This window comes from Melopsittacus undulatus, chromosome 4 (genome assembly GCF_012275295.1).
Source record: "Melopsittacus undulatus isolate bMelUnd1 chromosome 4, bMelUnd1.mat.Z, whole genome shotgun sequence".
Lineage (NCBI taxonomy): Eukaryota > Metazoa > Chordata > Aves > Psittaciformes > Psittaculidae > Melopsittacus > Melopsittacus undulatus.
In genome coordinates, this window is record NC_047530.1 from 103,792,483 (window position 1) to 103,806,390 (window position 13,908).

At 43.6% G+C, this 13,908-nt stretch overlaps 1 protein-coding gene across 2 annotated transcripts; it reads left to right on the forward strand.

Moving 5' to 3' along the window:
- The first annotated feature begins 418 nt into the window (after nucleotides 1–418).
- LOC117436069 (protein FAM160B1-like) lies at nucleotides 419–3,966 on the forward strand. 2 transcript variants are annotated; one of them, XM_034062065.1, is made up of 5 exons: nucleotides 419–445; nucleotides 1,603–1,772; nucleotides 3,113–3,217; nucleotides 3,566–3,688; nucleotides 3,858–3,966. In XM_034062065.1, exons 2-5 carry the CDS (start codon nucleotides 1,653–1,655, stop codon nucleotides 3,885–3,887), a joined length of 378 nt encoding a protein of 125 aa, XP_033917956.1. In that variant the 5' UTR covers nucleotides 419–445; nucleotides 1,603–1,652; the 3' UTR covers nucleotides 3,888–3,966. The 2 variants fall into 2 exon arrangements, with proteins under 2 accessions (XP_033917956.1, XP_033917955.1); XM_034062064.1 differs by lacking the exon at nucleotides 419–445 and having other exon boundaries at nucleotides 1,537–1,772.
- Nucleotides 3,967–13,908: the final 9,942 nt, after the last annotated feature.

Below are 13,908 nucleotides of genomic sequence, written 5' to 3' on the forward strand. Positions count from 1 at the left end.
TTCTAGTGTTGTTTTACTGCCTGAACCATTGCTTTTGTTGCTTCAAATAGATTGTCCAGTCATAGAGACATCACAGATTATTATTGACGTTCACAAGCTAGGCAGTATGACATGGGGCTCGTGCCATGAATAATATATATAATCCTTGTTAAAGGCAGAAGTGCACAGAGTAAAAGTTATAGCAGTTGTCTGCAGCAGTTTGCTTCCAAGTATAAGATACAATTCAACTTAATCTCTGAGGATGTGTGTTTACTTCATTCCTAACTGGTTTTTGTTTGTTGTTTGTTCTTTTTTCCCCATAGCTCGCACCTTCCCTTCCATTACAAGAGGATTTTGTTTACCACTGGAAAGCGATCACCCATTACTATATAGAGACATCAGATAAAGAAGATATTATGCAACATTTAAATGTTAAATATTTGATCCTAGTTATTAAACTATTAAGGTGAATGTTACTGTGCTTTCCTCAAGCTTATTAGTTCTGTATTTCTGCTAGAGTAGCTATTGAATCTGCATTTGTGGGGCTGTTTGTAGGACTGGTCATCTTGTTTATGTCAGTATTTACTCTTAGAAGCTGAAACTCGACCCTTGGTTGTAAATACCCATCTTTCGGAACACTATGTGATGTCCCCTAAGGTAGAAATGACAGGATGGTAGTGGAAAACTGATACTTGTGGTTACGTAGTGCGGAATAAAAGCTAAGCTCTCTCTCCCACGCTTTCTGAAGTCTTGTGAAATACAAGTTGCCATTTAGTGGATATATTTTTGTCCTCTGCAATGGGAGCAGAATTACGCCTAGGACGCTCAAGCAAAACACTGTAGGCTAACTGGAAGTTGTGGTAGAGATCACAATCACGCTGCCAGGGCAGTTTTCCTTTGTGATCTTGTTGCCAGTTGCATGCAAGTGGCAGTTAACTTTAGGTTATTGCATAATAAGTAGTAACCATTTCCCTTGTGGGATAGTTGTTCAAGTAGAACTGAGCTGAAAAAAATACATAGGAAAATCTCCATGGGTGCATGTGCTTTGCAATGTGTTAGTGCCAGCTCCCACTGACAGAGCCATAAATCCACAGCAGCTTCATGACTTTACCATGATAGTATCAGTCATACCCATTCGTTCATAAAACTTTGACAGAATGCTGCTTGAAAGCATTCAGTATAAAAGACAATTTGAAAACTGAAGAATAAATAGCATAGGGTTTGGGTTTTCTTTGTTGTTATCATTCGAAAAACCATTTATTTAATTACACAGTTTGTTAAAGGAAGTGGTCAGCTGCAAATTATCTAATGTTGGAGTCTGGTTATAGTTTTCAGAATACAATGTGAAGAGGCAGAGAGGAGGTTACCAAGACAAGGGTCGATATTACCCAGAAGATTGAGAGTAGAACCCTTCTCTCTCTAAGTTTGGCTTCTGGCTGTTTTCCTTTTTGACTGTGTAATTAATGCATGTTTTGAAATGTAAGACATGTTAAAAAACTTGCATATTCTATAGAAGATTCTTTAGTGAGTGGTCATGTTTTTAAATCTTACATTTGGAACTGAACCTGATAAAAGTGAGGACAATAATTCAATAATTCTTAATTGCACATCTCTTCTATTTAGATGACAAAGCTCCTGTGACTGATACCAACATTCCTTCTCACTTGGAGCAGATGTTGGATATTCTAGTTCAAGAAGAAAATGAGAGGGAATCGGGTGAAACAGGACCATGTATGGAATATTTGCTGCATCACAAGATTCTGGAGGCACTCTACACATTAGGAAAAGCTGATGTATGTATTTCTCAGCAGAGCACATTATCTTTTGTATGAGCTCCTAACTGTGATAGAGACTGAAGTGCTACAGTAGGTGGTAGTGTGGGACACTGAACTATAGCAAACAGTTGTGTGCTTGTGTAACCAACATATTATGAAGAACTGTCTTTTACAAGTACGATCAAAGTGAGCCAACCAGAGAAATGCTGACCAAGGCAGAACTCTGAGATTTGTTACTCACCACTCATAATATTGACTGTGAAGCTAGAAGTAGGACATGCATATTTGTTCAGTCTAGTATTCTTCTGGCTATACATCAGAGTATTTTCCCTCTCTGTCCTTTGTTAAGAGTTGGGAAATTCTTGGGTGAAAAGCACTGTATTAAATACAGACTTTGTTCCATTTTTTTTGGAATCTGAGAAGTTATTGCTCAGAAAGACTTCCATGTCAGAAAGCATTAATTTAAGGTGATTCCCAGACAGCTTCCACATCCAATTCTTTGGTATGAATGCAGCCCTTGGCAGTGTTGTTTGGTTCTTCTCATGTCTGCTTTGTGGCACATGTGAAATTAGTGTCATGGGTTCGGTGCATTCTTGTTGCTGTCTTTCTTGTCAGACTTACGAGCTGAAGTGTATGGGGTTGGATGATAAGAGGTTAAAATTAACCTATGGAATAACAGCATTTATTGACGTGGTAGGACACAGAGTCAGGGTGGATTTAGCTAGAAACAAAGGACCATGAGCCATCAGATGTCATGGAGATGTGAAAGTACTCTCATGTGGCATGGTGCATGAGGGACAGTAGAACAAGGGTCTGGATGTTCCACAGATACTTGTGGTTTGTATTCTGCTGAATCTCAGGGAAAACAACAGCTTTCTCTTGTCCTGGAACATCTGTTTGTAAACACTCTTATCTGTCTAAGGTTAACTGCTTCTGAATTCAAAATACATTTTGCAGACATTAAGGTGTTTATCATCATTTGTTAGTATATACTGACTCACTGAATTGCTGAGGTTTGCAGCACAGTACCATAAAATTAGACAGCTGACACGTAGCCAATTAATTTCCCCTTATCATTGTATTGGTAGGGAATATTTCATGTAAAGATTGGTAGGAGTCTGCACTGCAGCAATTAACTGAAATTATGAATAAGTTGAAAAAGGAAACAGTAATGAAATGCAACATTTTTTGTTCTCTGTTAATGTCGATAACAGGAATGTGTTAACAGATGATGGTATTTTAAAAATGCTTTGGGAAGAATTATTGCTGTTACATTAGCCATTGTGAGTGATAAATTTGCATCTTGTTTCTCTCCCCGGTTGTTATATTGTTGTTATTGTTCATCTGGTTTCTTCCAGTGCCCTCCAGGAATGAAACAGCAAGTTTTGGCTTTTTATACAAAACTTCTTGGAAGAATACGGCAACCTCTTCTTCCCCACATAAACGTGCACAGGCCAGTGCAGGTACTGCTCAAATTCGAAGTGGGCTATGTTGCAGCATGACAAGTTTCTCTTATTCTGCTGTAGCTAATGAGCTCTTTAACACATTCACTGTCAAGTGAGTTAAAGAAATGGCTCAAGTGCAATATCAGTTTAATGTCTTGATGATTGGAGCGTTGAACTGCAACTGCAATGCAAGTCAAAAGTAATAAAGAAGTCTTGCTCACAGCAATCTAAACCTAGAGCAAATGTTTAAGTCAATAATCCTACATCACTGTAGTATGTGTATAGAGAAAGAACTCAGTCCATCATTCCTAGAAAAAAGCTATAATTTCCTCTCTGTCTTAATGTTCACTTTTCTTTATGTGACAGAAATTGATCAGGCTGTGTGGTGAAGTTCTGGCAACACCAACAGAAAATGAAGAAATTCAGTTTCTCTGTATAGTATGTGCAAAGCTGAAACAGGATCCATACCTGGTCAACTTCTTCCTTGAGGTGAGTCAACCAAATCAAAAGCTTCTAGGTGTATTTGCTGTGTCACAGACAAAATCTAATGGAGAAGTGAAGATATCACATTGTGCTTCTTAGGTTTGTTTTCATTCACTCTGTAATTTTTTTCCTGTGATGTTAGCAATTGGTTTGTTTGTTTTTTTTTTATTTCCAGAGACTTGATACATCTGATTATTTTTACTAGAACTTTATTCAGGGCTTACAAATACACCTGAATCATAGAATCACAGAAACATAGAAGAGTTAGGGCTGGAAAGGCCCGTAAGGTACCAGTTCCAACCCTCTGCCATGGGCAGCAGCAGAAGCACGGTGCCATGCACAGGCCTCAGTCAACTATCAAGAGATGCAAAAGAGCAGGTCACATCCAGTGCCAGTGCGATCTACCAGTTCTGGGATGTGATCAAGGAGGAAGCACCGGAAACAGATTCTCCTGACGAAGCTGCTTCTTGAGCTTGTCTGTCAAAGCCACAGGAGGCTGGGGTCTCTGCCTCTCCTCGTCAACATCTCTGAAACGGACGTTCTTCAGGATGCTCTTGGGTGCAGCCCTGAGGTCCCTGTTGTTTTGTTTGTGGCTCTGCGAGACAGGTGCCCAGCCCTGTGCATGTCCTGCTGCAGCCTGGAAGCCGATGCCGGGAGAGGCTGGTGCCTTGGCACCTCAACAACATCTCTGAAACGGACCTTCTTCAGGATGCTCTTGGGTGCAGCCGTCGGATCCGTCTTCTTTTGTTTGTGGCTGTGCAGGACAGGTGCCTCTGCCACCTCAACAACCTCTCTGAAACGGACCTTCTTCACGATGGGCCTGGATGGGACATTCAGGTCTGTGTCATTTTCTCCTGAGCTGCTCAGGGCAGGTGCCTGGCGCTGTGTCTCTCCTGGTGCAACCTGCTTGCCACACTCAGCGAAGAATGGTACTTTTGCCTCCTCTTCGGCCACATCTCTGAACTGGTCCTTCGAGATGGTGCTGTATGACTTGTGCACATCTGCACCACGCGCTCTGACGCGGCGCAGGGCAGGTGGCTGGTGCTGGGCTTGTGCTGCAGCAGCCTGCCAGCTAAAGCCATGATGTTCTGGTGCTGGTGCCGTGGGAACAAGAGGTGCCTGGTGCTCCTCTGCCTCAGGAGCTCTGCGCAAGCAGCTCCCCTTGGGCTGTTGCAAAGTCTCGATGCTGCTGGGCAGGGGTGGCAGAGACTTTGCAAGCATCTTCTTGTTCAGCCCCAGCGACTTGCCATAGAGGCTGCCCTTGAGGTCTGCCGCCGGCATCGCTGGCTGCTGCTCTGCCTCTCGCCACGTCCTCCTGCTCTGGGAAGCAGCAGTGCTCGCACAGGTGTCAGGAGCAGGAGCAGGCTGAGTGGCAGTGGCCTTGCTGCCATTAGCTGCACTGACAGTGCATCTCCTTGTCACTGCAGCCCTGCCATACACTGGGCCCTGACTTTCCACTGCCTGCTGGCAGAGCCCCCGGCTCTCAGCACTGGTGCTGCACAGGACCGTGCTCACATTTCCTGTGCCCTTCAGTGTGGCACTGGCTGTGGGCCTGAGTGCAGCAGGCTGACAGCTCTGTGGCCGTGCAACAGTGCTGCCATGTGCAGGGACACAGGGCAGCTGGGCAGCGGTTGTGCAAAGCTGCTTATGGCTCTTGCTTGTACTGCCTATGGCCACATCCCTGAACGTGGCTGTAGGGGCAGAGGGTGCCAGAGTCAGTGGAGGCAGCCTGCGGTAGCTGCTGGCTGCTCTCACTGGCTGCCATGGTGGCCGAGGTGCCCTTTCCACCAGTGGTGGCAGACGTGTCTGCTCCTCTGTCCTGCTGCGGGGCAGCACCACTCTGTGCCCCAGGCTGCCCACCTGCAAGAGAAGCGGAGGAGAGAGGCTGTGTGATGGTGTCTCTTGCACCCATGTCCCAGCTGGCTGAGCTCACCCAGTTGGGCTCCCCTGCCAGTCCCATGGCAAGGCTCAGCCCCACAGGTGGCTGCTGCCTGCTCCCAGAGCTGGCTGGGGAGAGGGCTGGCCACCCGCAGCCCATGGCCACTGCCCGCAGCACCCCTGTATGCCCGGGCAGCCTGCGGGGCACAGCATGGGGGGCTCAGCTTCCTCCCTCCTGCACCTCCCGCCTGCCCGTCAGCAGTTCCCATGGTTGGGAAGGTGTTTGGCCCTGTCTGCCTCGGGGTCCCTACCTCTGCCTGCTGGGTCACGATGGGCGGAAGCCTTCTTGGGAAGGGCAGCTGTGGCAGCGTGATCCTGTGCGGCCCTTGCTCAGGCTGCCTGTGGGCCACCTGCGGGCAGGAGGAGGAGGAAGAGGTGTGTGATGGAGGCGGCTGCCTTGGCACAGCAGCCCCCGCAGGGCCGGCAAGCCCGGCCCCGGCACCGAGGCAGCTCCGTGTGGCCCCGTCCCACCACCGGCCTCTGCCTCCTGCCCCAGCCCTCACCTGGCATCTCCTCTGCACTCCTGGCTGGCCTTGGGCAGGCTGGGAGAGGTTGTTTGATCCATTGACCACTGGCATCTTCCGTGTCCTTGGATGCGGACTTGCCATGGACTCACACGGCAAATGCCACCTCTAGGGTGCTCCAGGGCCTTATATACCCCACATAACAGACGCAACAATGCCCCCGTGGTTTCCATGGAGATGCCTCTGCCCTCGCCAGTTCCAAACGGTCCCAGCTGCCCATGGGCAACTCCACAGCAACCCCTGAAGCTTTGTGATGGTGGCAGTATCGTGCCCATGACCACTGGGCACCCAGGGGGGCACTTTTCTCCTGTTTTTTCCTTGACAAGATGAAAAGGGAACAGAGAAAAGAAAGAGGTGAAAGAAGGAAAAAACCCAACAAAAATAATAAAATACTTGGTAACATCATTCTATCAATGTAAAACATGATGGATGTTTCCTTGGCTTAAGTTCATATCAGCAAAGATGTTCTTGAATAACATGGTGAGGATATTCCGAATAAACTAGAGACAGAATCTCTCAGCACTCCTAAACATGGCAATAATACTGAACATCCGTTATCCTGTCAGTACTGACTACTGGACTCAAGAACATGGATTGTGTAAGACCACATAAATGCTATAGGTTTTATATGTATCTGTATATATTATATGTATATATATTTATATGCAACCAAGGAATATTTTCATTGCTGGCAGCTCAGGATTAGGTGAGAAGCACATACATTGTTGTATGACAGTCATGCTTATGTGGGGTAGAAAGTTTGGGGCTAGAGAGATTAATTATCTAAATGAACATGAAAGTACATCAGTGAGTACATTGCCATCTGATCATATGGGATACTTAGGCTTTGTTCTGTACTCCTGGAATTCACACATTGCTGAGGCTGTCTTAATTTCTCACATGCTATTTTCTCTTCCACACACTATATCACAGAGCCCTCTGGCTGAGAAGTATAGAACTGGACAGGCCTCCCTTCAGAGCATATCAAAACCATCCCTTAATTAGCTGGTGGATGCAATTTGATTTAAGACACATGAAATACTGGCTCGTTTTCAGGAACTGAATGCCTTTTTCCTTGCCATACTAAATAAAGACAGCGCTCCCTAGTCTGACTGGCACTGATCAGTCTTACAGCTGAGGCACACGCCTGCCTGTAGACACATCCTCTTACTCAAAATCTTCTTGTAACTCTAATGGCTCTTTCACAAGAACTGAGAACACCCTTTGGAAAGAATATGCCAAAGGCACAGTATTACAGGCATGGTTACAGTGACTTGAACCTTGAGAGATTCCTGAAGAGATTTGGGAAAACCACTTTTCTTCTCCTGTTAGTCTTGCCCAGTACATTCAGGGCCACATATTCTGGATATTTTCTTTCTCTTGCCTACTGTTATCTACCAATAAACTTATCTGTTGTAAACGTGACAGGTTGGAAATTCAGATCTAGCCGAGTTTTCTCACGCAGTTCTTTTTCTTTCAATATGGTTAAACAATAAATAGAAGTAAATACCACGAGGTTTAACTTAGTCCCACAATCTGGTTTTTTCGGTCCGCTTTGGAGTCTGTTTGAGTTCAGGGCTGATGTTAATCCTCCACAACATGCAGTTGTTTATTCTACGGCAAGTCACCCGCATAGACAGGGATGTCAGCAGCAGAGCACGTTCCTGGAGTAAAACATGAGGTCGGGCTGCCCCCTGCGGGCTGTATCCAGCACTGGCATGAACAACAGCTCCTGGAAGCTGGTTAATGCTAGTACACGACTTCTACGTCTGAACACCGGATTTCGACGTAGTTTGTACATGTAATGTCAAATGTAACAGTTGGCTTCCTGCTGCCTGGTTGCTACTGCTAGAGAGGAAGGAGGAAATACAGACTGCACATAGCTGATGTCGAGCCCACCAGGTATAAATAACAGCTCAATATACATCACCTGGGAATTCTGAGGGTACCCAGAGACTGGGGCAACAGCTTCTGAACATAAAACCAGAGAAACCAAAGGGAAGGCACATGAGTTGCCAGGCAGGAATTAAGGACAGTGCATTACAGTACCACTCCAAGATCTAATCAGGAACAGGATCCCTTATTACAGACACAGATCTGCTTACTTCAGCATTTCACACCAGGAGGCCTGAATGTCAAACTAGTCCAAAGCAGCCTGAGGCAAAAGAACAGGGATGAGCAACAGAAGCATCTCAGGATGACCCTGGGTCTGCTACAGACTTCATTTTCTCTGCTTGTCATCAGTAGGGCCTCCAGCTCAGTTCCTTAAGGGCTTCTTCCAAGTGCAGACACTTGTTCCTACAGGGTTGATGACTCAGAAAGAATTACAAAGGATCAAGTTGTACATAGCTTTTTCAGAAATGTACTTTGGCTCAGAGTCCAGCTCCTGAGCATGAAATTCCAGCTGCAAGTGTTCTGATGGCTCCCTTCACCCTCAACTACAGCTGAAATAATGCAGTGGGCATGTACATGGTCACTCAGCTCCTTGGAAACCACAAAAGAAGTCAGTTAGTTGTCAAGAAAGGCCAATCTTTGAATACAAGATCCTAAATTCACTGGCGCTTAGTTATTGCAAAGATGCAAGTATCGTGTCTGAAGTGATAGCCATAGGGATAAGTTAATATCTTCATAAACTCAACCCAGTCCTGTAGCTTCAGATAACATCATTTGAGAACCAAGTGGGACAAGTGAACTGCTAAAATGATGGGCTGTCATGAGCAACCAAAGCTTCTACAAGGCTGAGTAACGCACAGCAGTTAAGCCCCAAGGTAACATTACCAGTTGGCATATAATTCATTCTACACAGGACGCATAGGGTTATTTTTTCCTCAAAAACAATAGCTATGAGGGATTCTAAATCCTGCTGCTGTGTGTCCCATAGGTGAAACCAGATCATCTACGGCCTGTGCTGGAGAGAACATGATCCTACCATGACACCGTGAATAGAACCCAGAGGAGTTACAGGCCACATTCCTGGTACAGCGAACTACTGAGGAACATAACTGGACTTTTGTCATGTAACTGTACAGCCAGCGAACACTGGAGAGCATTGTGACACTGCTATTTAGAGCTTTCTAGATAACTGTGCTATCAAGAATTAAAATGAATTGTGAAGCCACTACTGAGTATCTCACATCATAAATATTTTAGTCACTTGCTTCAAAATTATGACATTTTATAATGCCAAAACTTAAATCAGGCTCCCTGTAAAATCTCAGTTATGCCTCAGGCCAAAGACAACAGAATTGAAACTCTGACTAAAACCTAGTTTTACTTGTGGACTAATGCAAAAGAGAGAATTTCTATACTTGCATAGTAGTAGTGTTCCTGAACTCCCATCGAGATCAGCTTCTGCTTACGATTAAACAGATTATCTGAGAACATTTTAGGGATGAACGGATTATAGCCCTAAATCCAAAGATGTAAGTAACAATGGAATCTTATTACACATTAGAAAACAACAGCACTGTCAGAGCTGGTCAAAAAGTTACTCAGAAATCTCTTAGTAGGTCAAGGCTAAGCACCTCAACTGTCCCCCAGAATACATGCAGATACTGATTGCCAGACCCCCCTCTCTGCAAGCACACAGCTAAATGACTGAGGAAACCAATTTGTAGCAGGTGGACTACTCAATTGTTTATCTCCAATATTTTGAGGCAAAATCCACTTTTATGTCTATTTATATGACATTCAAACTCTCACTGTCATTACAGCTGCAATAAAGCATACTGGAAGTGTATCCTTCATCTCTTTGCTTCAGCTTCCACTCGCACAGGAACAAGTTTGTCCTGCTAACCTGCAGACTTCAGTGAAATTAGTTAAGCTCTGACTGATAATATATGACAGCATTCTAGATGGCTTCAATAATTTATTATATGCTGACACTTGCAGGTACCGTATGGCAGAACATTCATGTATTTACTTAGAGAGGAAAGCCTGGATTATGAGGCTTCTAGCTGAATAGAAATATTTGAGGAAAACATGATGCATTTGGAAAACAAGTATCTAATTTCACATACAACATGTACCTCTGACCTACTTGTGTGGTCTCCTTCACAACGCATTATATAAGCTAAAGCAGGGTAGTACAGAGAGAGTAACTGATGGATGAGCATGAGAAATAGCCTACTGGGCACAGGTATCTATCCATCCAGCCCATATTTTTCCACCACAGCAACTAGTGATGGCATAAAGACACTTGCAGATGTGACAGGGAAGCAACTAGACAACAGATTAATACCTAGGAAGTTTGTAACCCATCAGAAGACAAATGAATGATGAGTGTCTCTACAGAAGGAGTAGATGTGCAGATGTGGAGCAGGATGCACAGACCAGGAAATGCTTGACAACGGGATTTAAGGAAATACTGCATGATGAACTGATTACATGGTGCTACCAGCAAATCAGCAAGGAGGGAGGTGTTGCACACAGCTGAGACACAGACAACCATAAAATTAGTGACAGAAAATGATAACAAACAGAAGCACGTACGATACTACATACAAGACACTGATTAAACCTGGGAGAAGTATATTTCGGAGTTCAAACGATGTTCTTTGGTATCCAATGCACAACAGAATGCTTTCTGTAGTCAAGCCCAGAAGCAGAAATGGAGGAAGATGGTTTTAAACATCTCTTTAGCCCTTCTCAAAAGCAGAGATCATGCTGAGCCACTAACACTTCATTCTTTATTTCATCCAAGTAGTCACTGAAAACATACATGTCCATCTGGTTATTATAAACACAATAAATTCCTGCACAGAATATAAACAGATATCAGCTCCACTAGCATGCTTTCACTCTGGGGTACAGAAACGTACATTCCAAATCCTCAACCTTTCTGAAGCAAAAGTCCAGACTTCAGGAAGTTCTTCTGTAATGTAGACAAATACATCCATTAGAGACTGGCCTGGTGCCATCATTCTAAATAGCAGAGATTTTCAGGTAGAAAGGCTAGCACATTATCTCACTGTCTCGCTCCATTTAAGTCGATTTAATCTAGGCAATTTCATTAATTTGTAAGAGGGAGAAAAGTTCCCAAAAGCTCTATCAATTAAAACAGTCTTGCTTTCAAGCTGTCTCTTAATTCACACTCAAGCAAAACACTAAGTCATTGCATACGCCACCCCAAAAAAAGCACTACCTTGCCAAAATCACCCCAACAACCTCAAACCAGCACAACTCTGCTCTCAAGAGTATTAAAATCAGAAGTAATACTTGTGAATACCACTGAAATAAATCAGTGGAATAAACATCAAGCATGAATAGGTGAAGACATACTGCTGCATATGACATGACATTGGCTGCCTGTTCGTAACTGAGTCATCTCCAATTGAATCATCTCCAGTGAGGACAAGAAGTATCCAAATGCAGTGTAACCTTGCACTGGCACTGGTGAAATAATTGTTTCCATTAGTTTCCAAAGATTTGCCTTACTACTGGTCTGCCAGTATTTATCTAATATTCCCAGCAGTGAGAAGTACTTCCCTATACTTGTGAAATTTGAAACTACTTTAAGAGAGCATTAAAAAAACCCATATTTACAACATTCCTAAGCACCACAAACTGGATTTTGCAGTATGGTGCCGACTTCAAGCTCAATATATTGGTAAGAATAAGCAGGTCTAATTTGCAGAGACCTCATTTGTTTAATAAACTTAGGGATAATCATATTTGTAATATTTTCTTTGTGATATTTTCTTTGTTTCCTTTACTGCAAAGCCAAAACCCCAAGAACTCACTTTTACAACCAAAACCTGAATTCCAACTGCAATGAAATATTCTGTTTAAAAAAACAGTTTTCTATACATCAGGCACTCTTAGAATAACAAGAGCCCCTCAAGCATTAGAAAAGCTTTACCTCACCATCTGTGAGGAGATGACTTATGATTTCATAAAATGTGAATTATGCTTAGGAATACTCTCACGGCTATAAAACTGTCTCCTTTTATGTATTCATGATATCTTACTGTTTCTTTATCCATTCTGCTGCTCAGAAGTAGGAAGGTGATGGCATACCCAAAAGACACTTTTGCAAATACAAATAGATTGCAAAGAGCATTTAAAATTACCATTTTAAATCAGACAGCTTATTCAAGCACGTGTGCTTTGAACCCACACTTTCTTCAGAAACAATGCAAGCTTCCAAATAGTATCTATGGTGAGAGAATGGGAAGGTCCCCATTAGCATGGTAAACACCCTCACAATGATGGAAGAAAAGCTGTATCACTCCTCAGCCCACTCACTGACAACACACTTGCATTCAAACCTACAACTCCTCATTTGTTTTTCTCTAAGAAAGCAATATAAACCTTCAATACAAAGTATACCAGCAGGTGAAATGTTGCCCCTGAACTGTACTTACAGTACGACAATCCTAATATACATAAATCTAAGTATTTACATATATAAATATACATAAACACTAATAATAACCTGAATGTATTGCAAAACTGTAATAAATACCACTTAAATTCACCTGAAGAAGGGTTTGCCTCCTAAAGCACACTTAAAAAGTCTAGCAGAGCTTTTTATGTTAAACCAAACAAGTCAGGAACCTTCCAAATGCAGCATCTGCCCAGTTAACAATTACCTGAAGGCAGAGATGGTGCATGTTTCATCATATGACTGCCCTCTTAGCAAACTAACATTTCCTAAGAACATCTCTAGAACATAACTTGATGAAACCACACTAAGCAGATTTTTTATTTAAAAAAAGAAAGCATAATTACCTTTAAAATGTCTGTTATTTGAGATGTCTGCATTTTGAGACGGAAATAGCTTGCTCTGCTCCTTAGCAACTCCAGTAAAGGTGTCCACATACAGTCAGTGTTTATTTCCATACAGTACTTGGACTGTAGCTCTCCACGCCTGCAAAGCATGGGGGCAGTAATAACAATCAGTACAGCAGAACCATTAGTAAGATTTCATCACAAGATCAACAGTCAGACTCCCCAGATGACACAGCAGTTTAATAGCAGTTTTATCCTGTCTTTATGATCAGTCTCTCTCTGCTTGCCCATAGCATATGAGGAAGTTGGTGTTTGGTCATCTCCAAAAATCAGTGAGAAAGTTTTTCTCCATTTGGCACTACAGGTTGCCATAATTTCCCATACTTTCCCATACCGGTCTGTCACCTTCCCAACATTTCACTCTGCTCCTCCAGTGTCAAATCAGTCCTGTTCTCCTACTTCCATTTGCCCATTATCCAAATAATATGTCATTAATTGCAGCTGTTGCCAAAACATCACACCAGCCACACAGAATCACAGAATCACCTGGGGTGGAAAAGATCAATAAGATCAAGTCCAAGCATTACTCCAGCACTGCCAGATTCATCACTGAACCATGTCACTGAGGGCCTCATCTACATGGGTTTTGGACACTTCCAGCAACAGAGATTCCACCACTTCCCTGGGAAACCCATTCCAGCACCTGACTACATGCATAGCCTCTGCTCATCCCATCTTACCTCTGCTTTTCCTGTTGCACATGAAAATGGCAGGGATTGTATTTTCTCTGAAGTATTTGGCTTGCAGATGAAGTAAAGCCCTCTCTGCCTCCTTCAAAGCTCTGGGGAAACAAGCAAGCAGCAATGAAACAGGCAGCAATGCGCACTGCCACAAACCCTCTCATGCTGTGGGACACTGCCAAACCCGGAAGGACTGCAGGCAGGCAGTCCATACCACCAGCTCCATAGGCCTCTCATAGAGTTACAGAATGGTTTCTGTTGGGAGGAACCTTAAAGCTCATCCAGCTCCAAC

Coding starts and splice junctions, on each gene's coding strand:
- LOC117436069 (XM_034062065.1), top strand. CDS start 1,653: ATGTTGGATATTCTAGTTCAAGAAGAAAATGAGAGGGAATCGGGTGAA. Junction 1,773..3,112: donor ACACATTAGGAAAAGCTGAT/GTATGTATTTCT, acceptor GGTTTCTTCCAG/TGCCCTCCAGGAATGAAACA. Junction 3,689..3,857: donor TGGTCAACTTCTTCCTTGAG/GTGAGTCAACCA, acceptor TTTTATTTCCAG/AGACTTGATACATCTGATTA.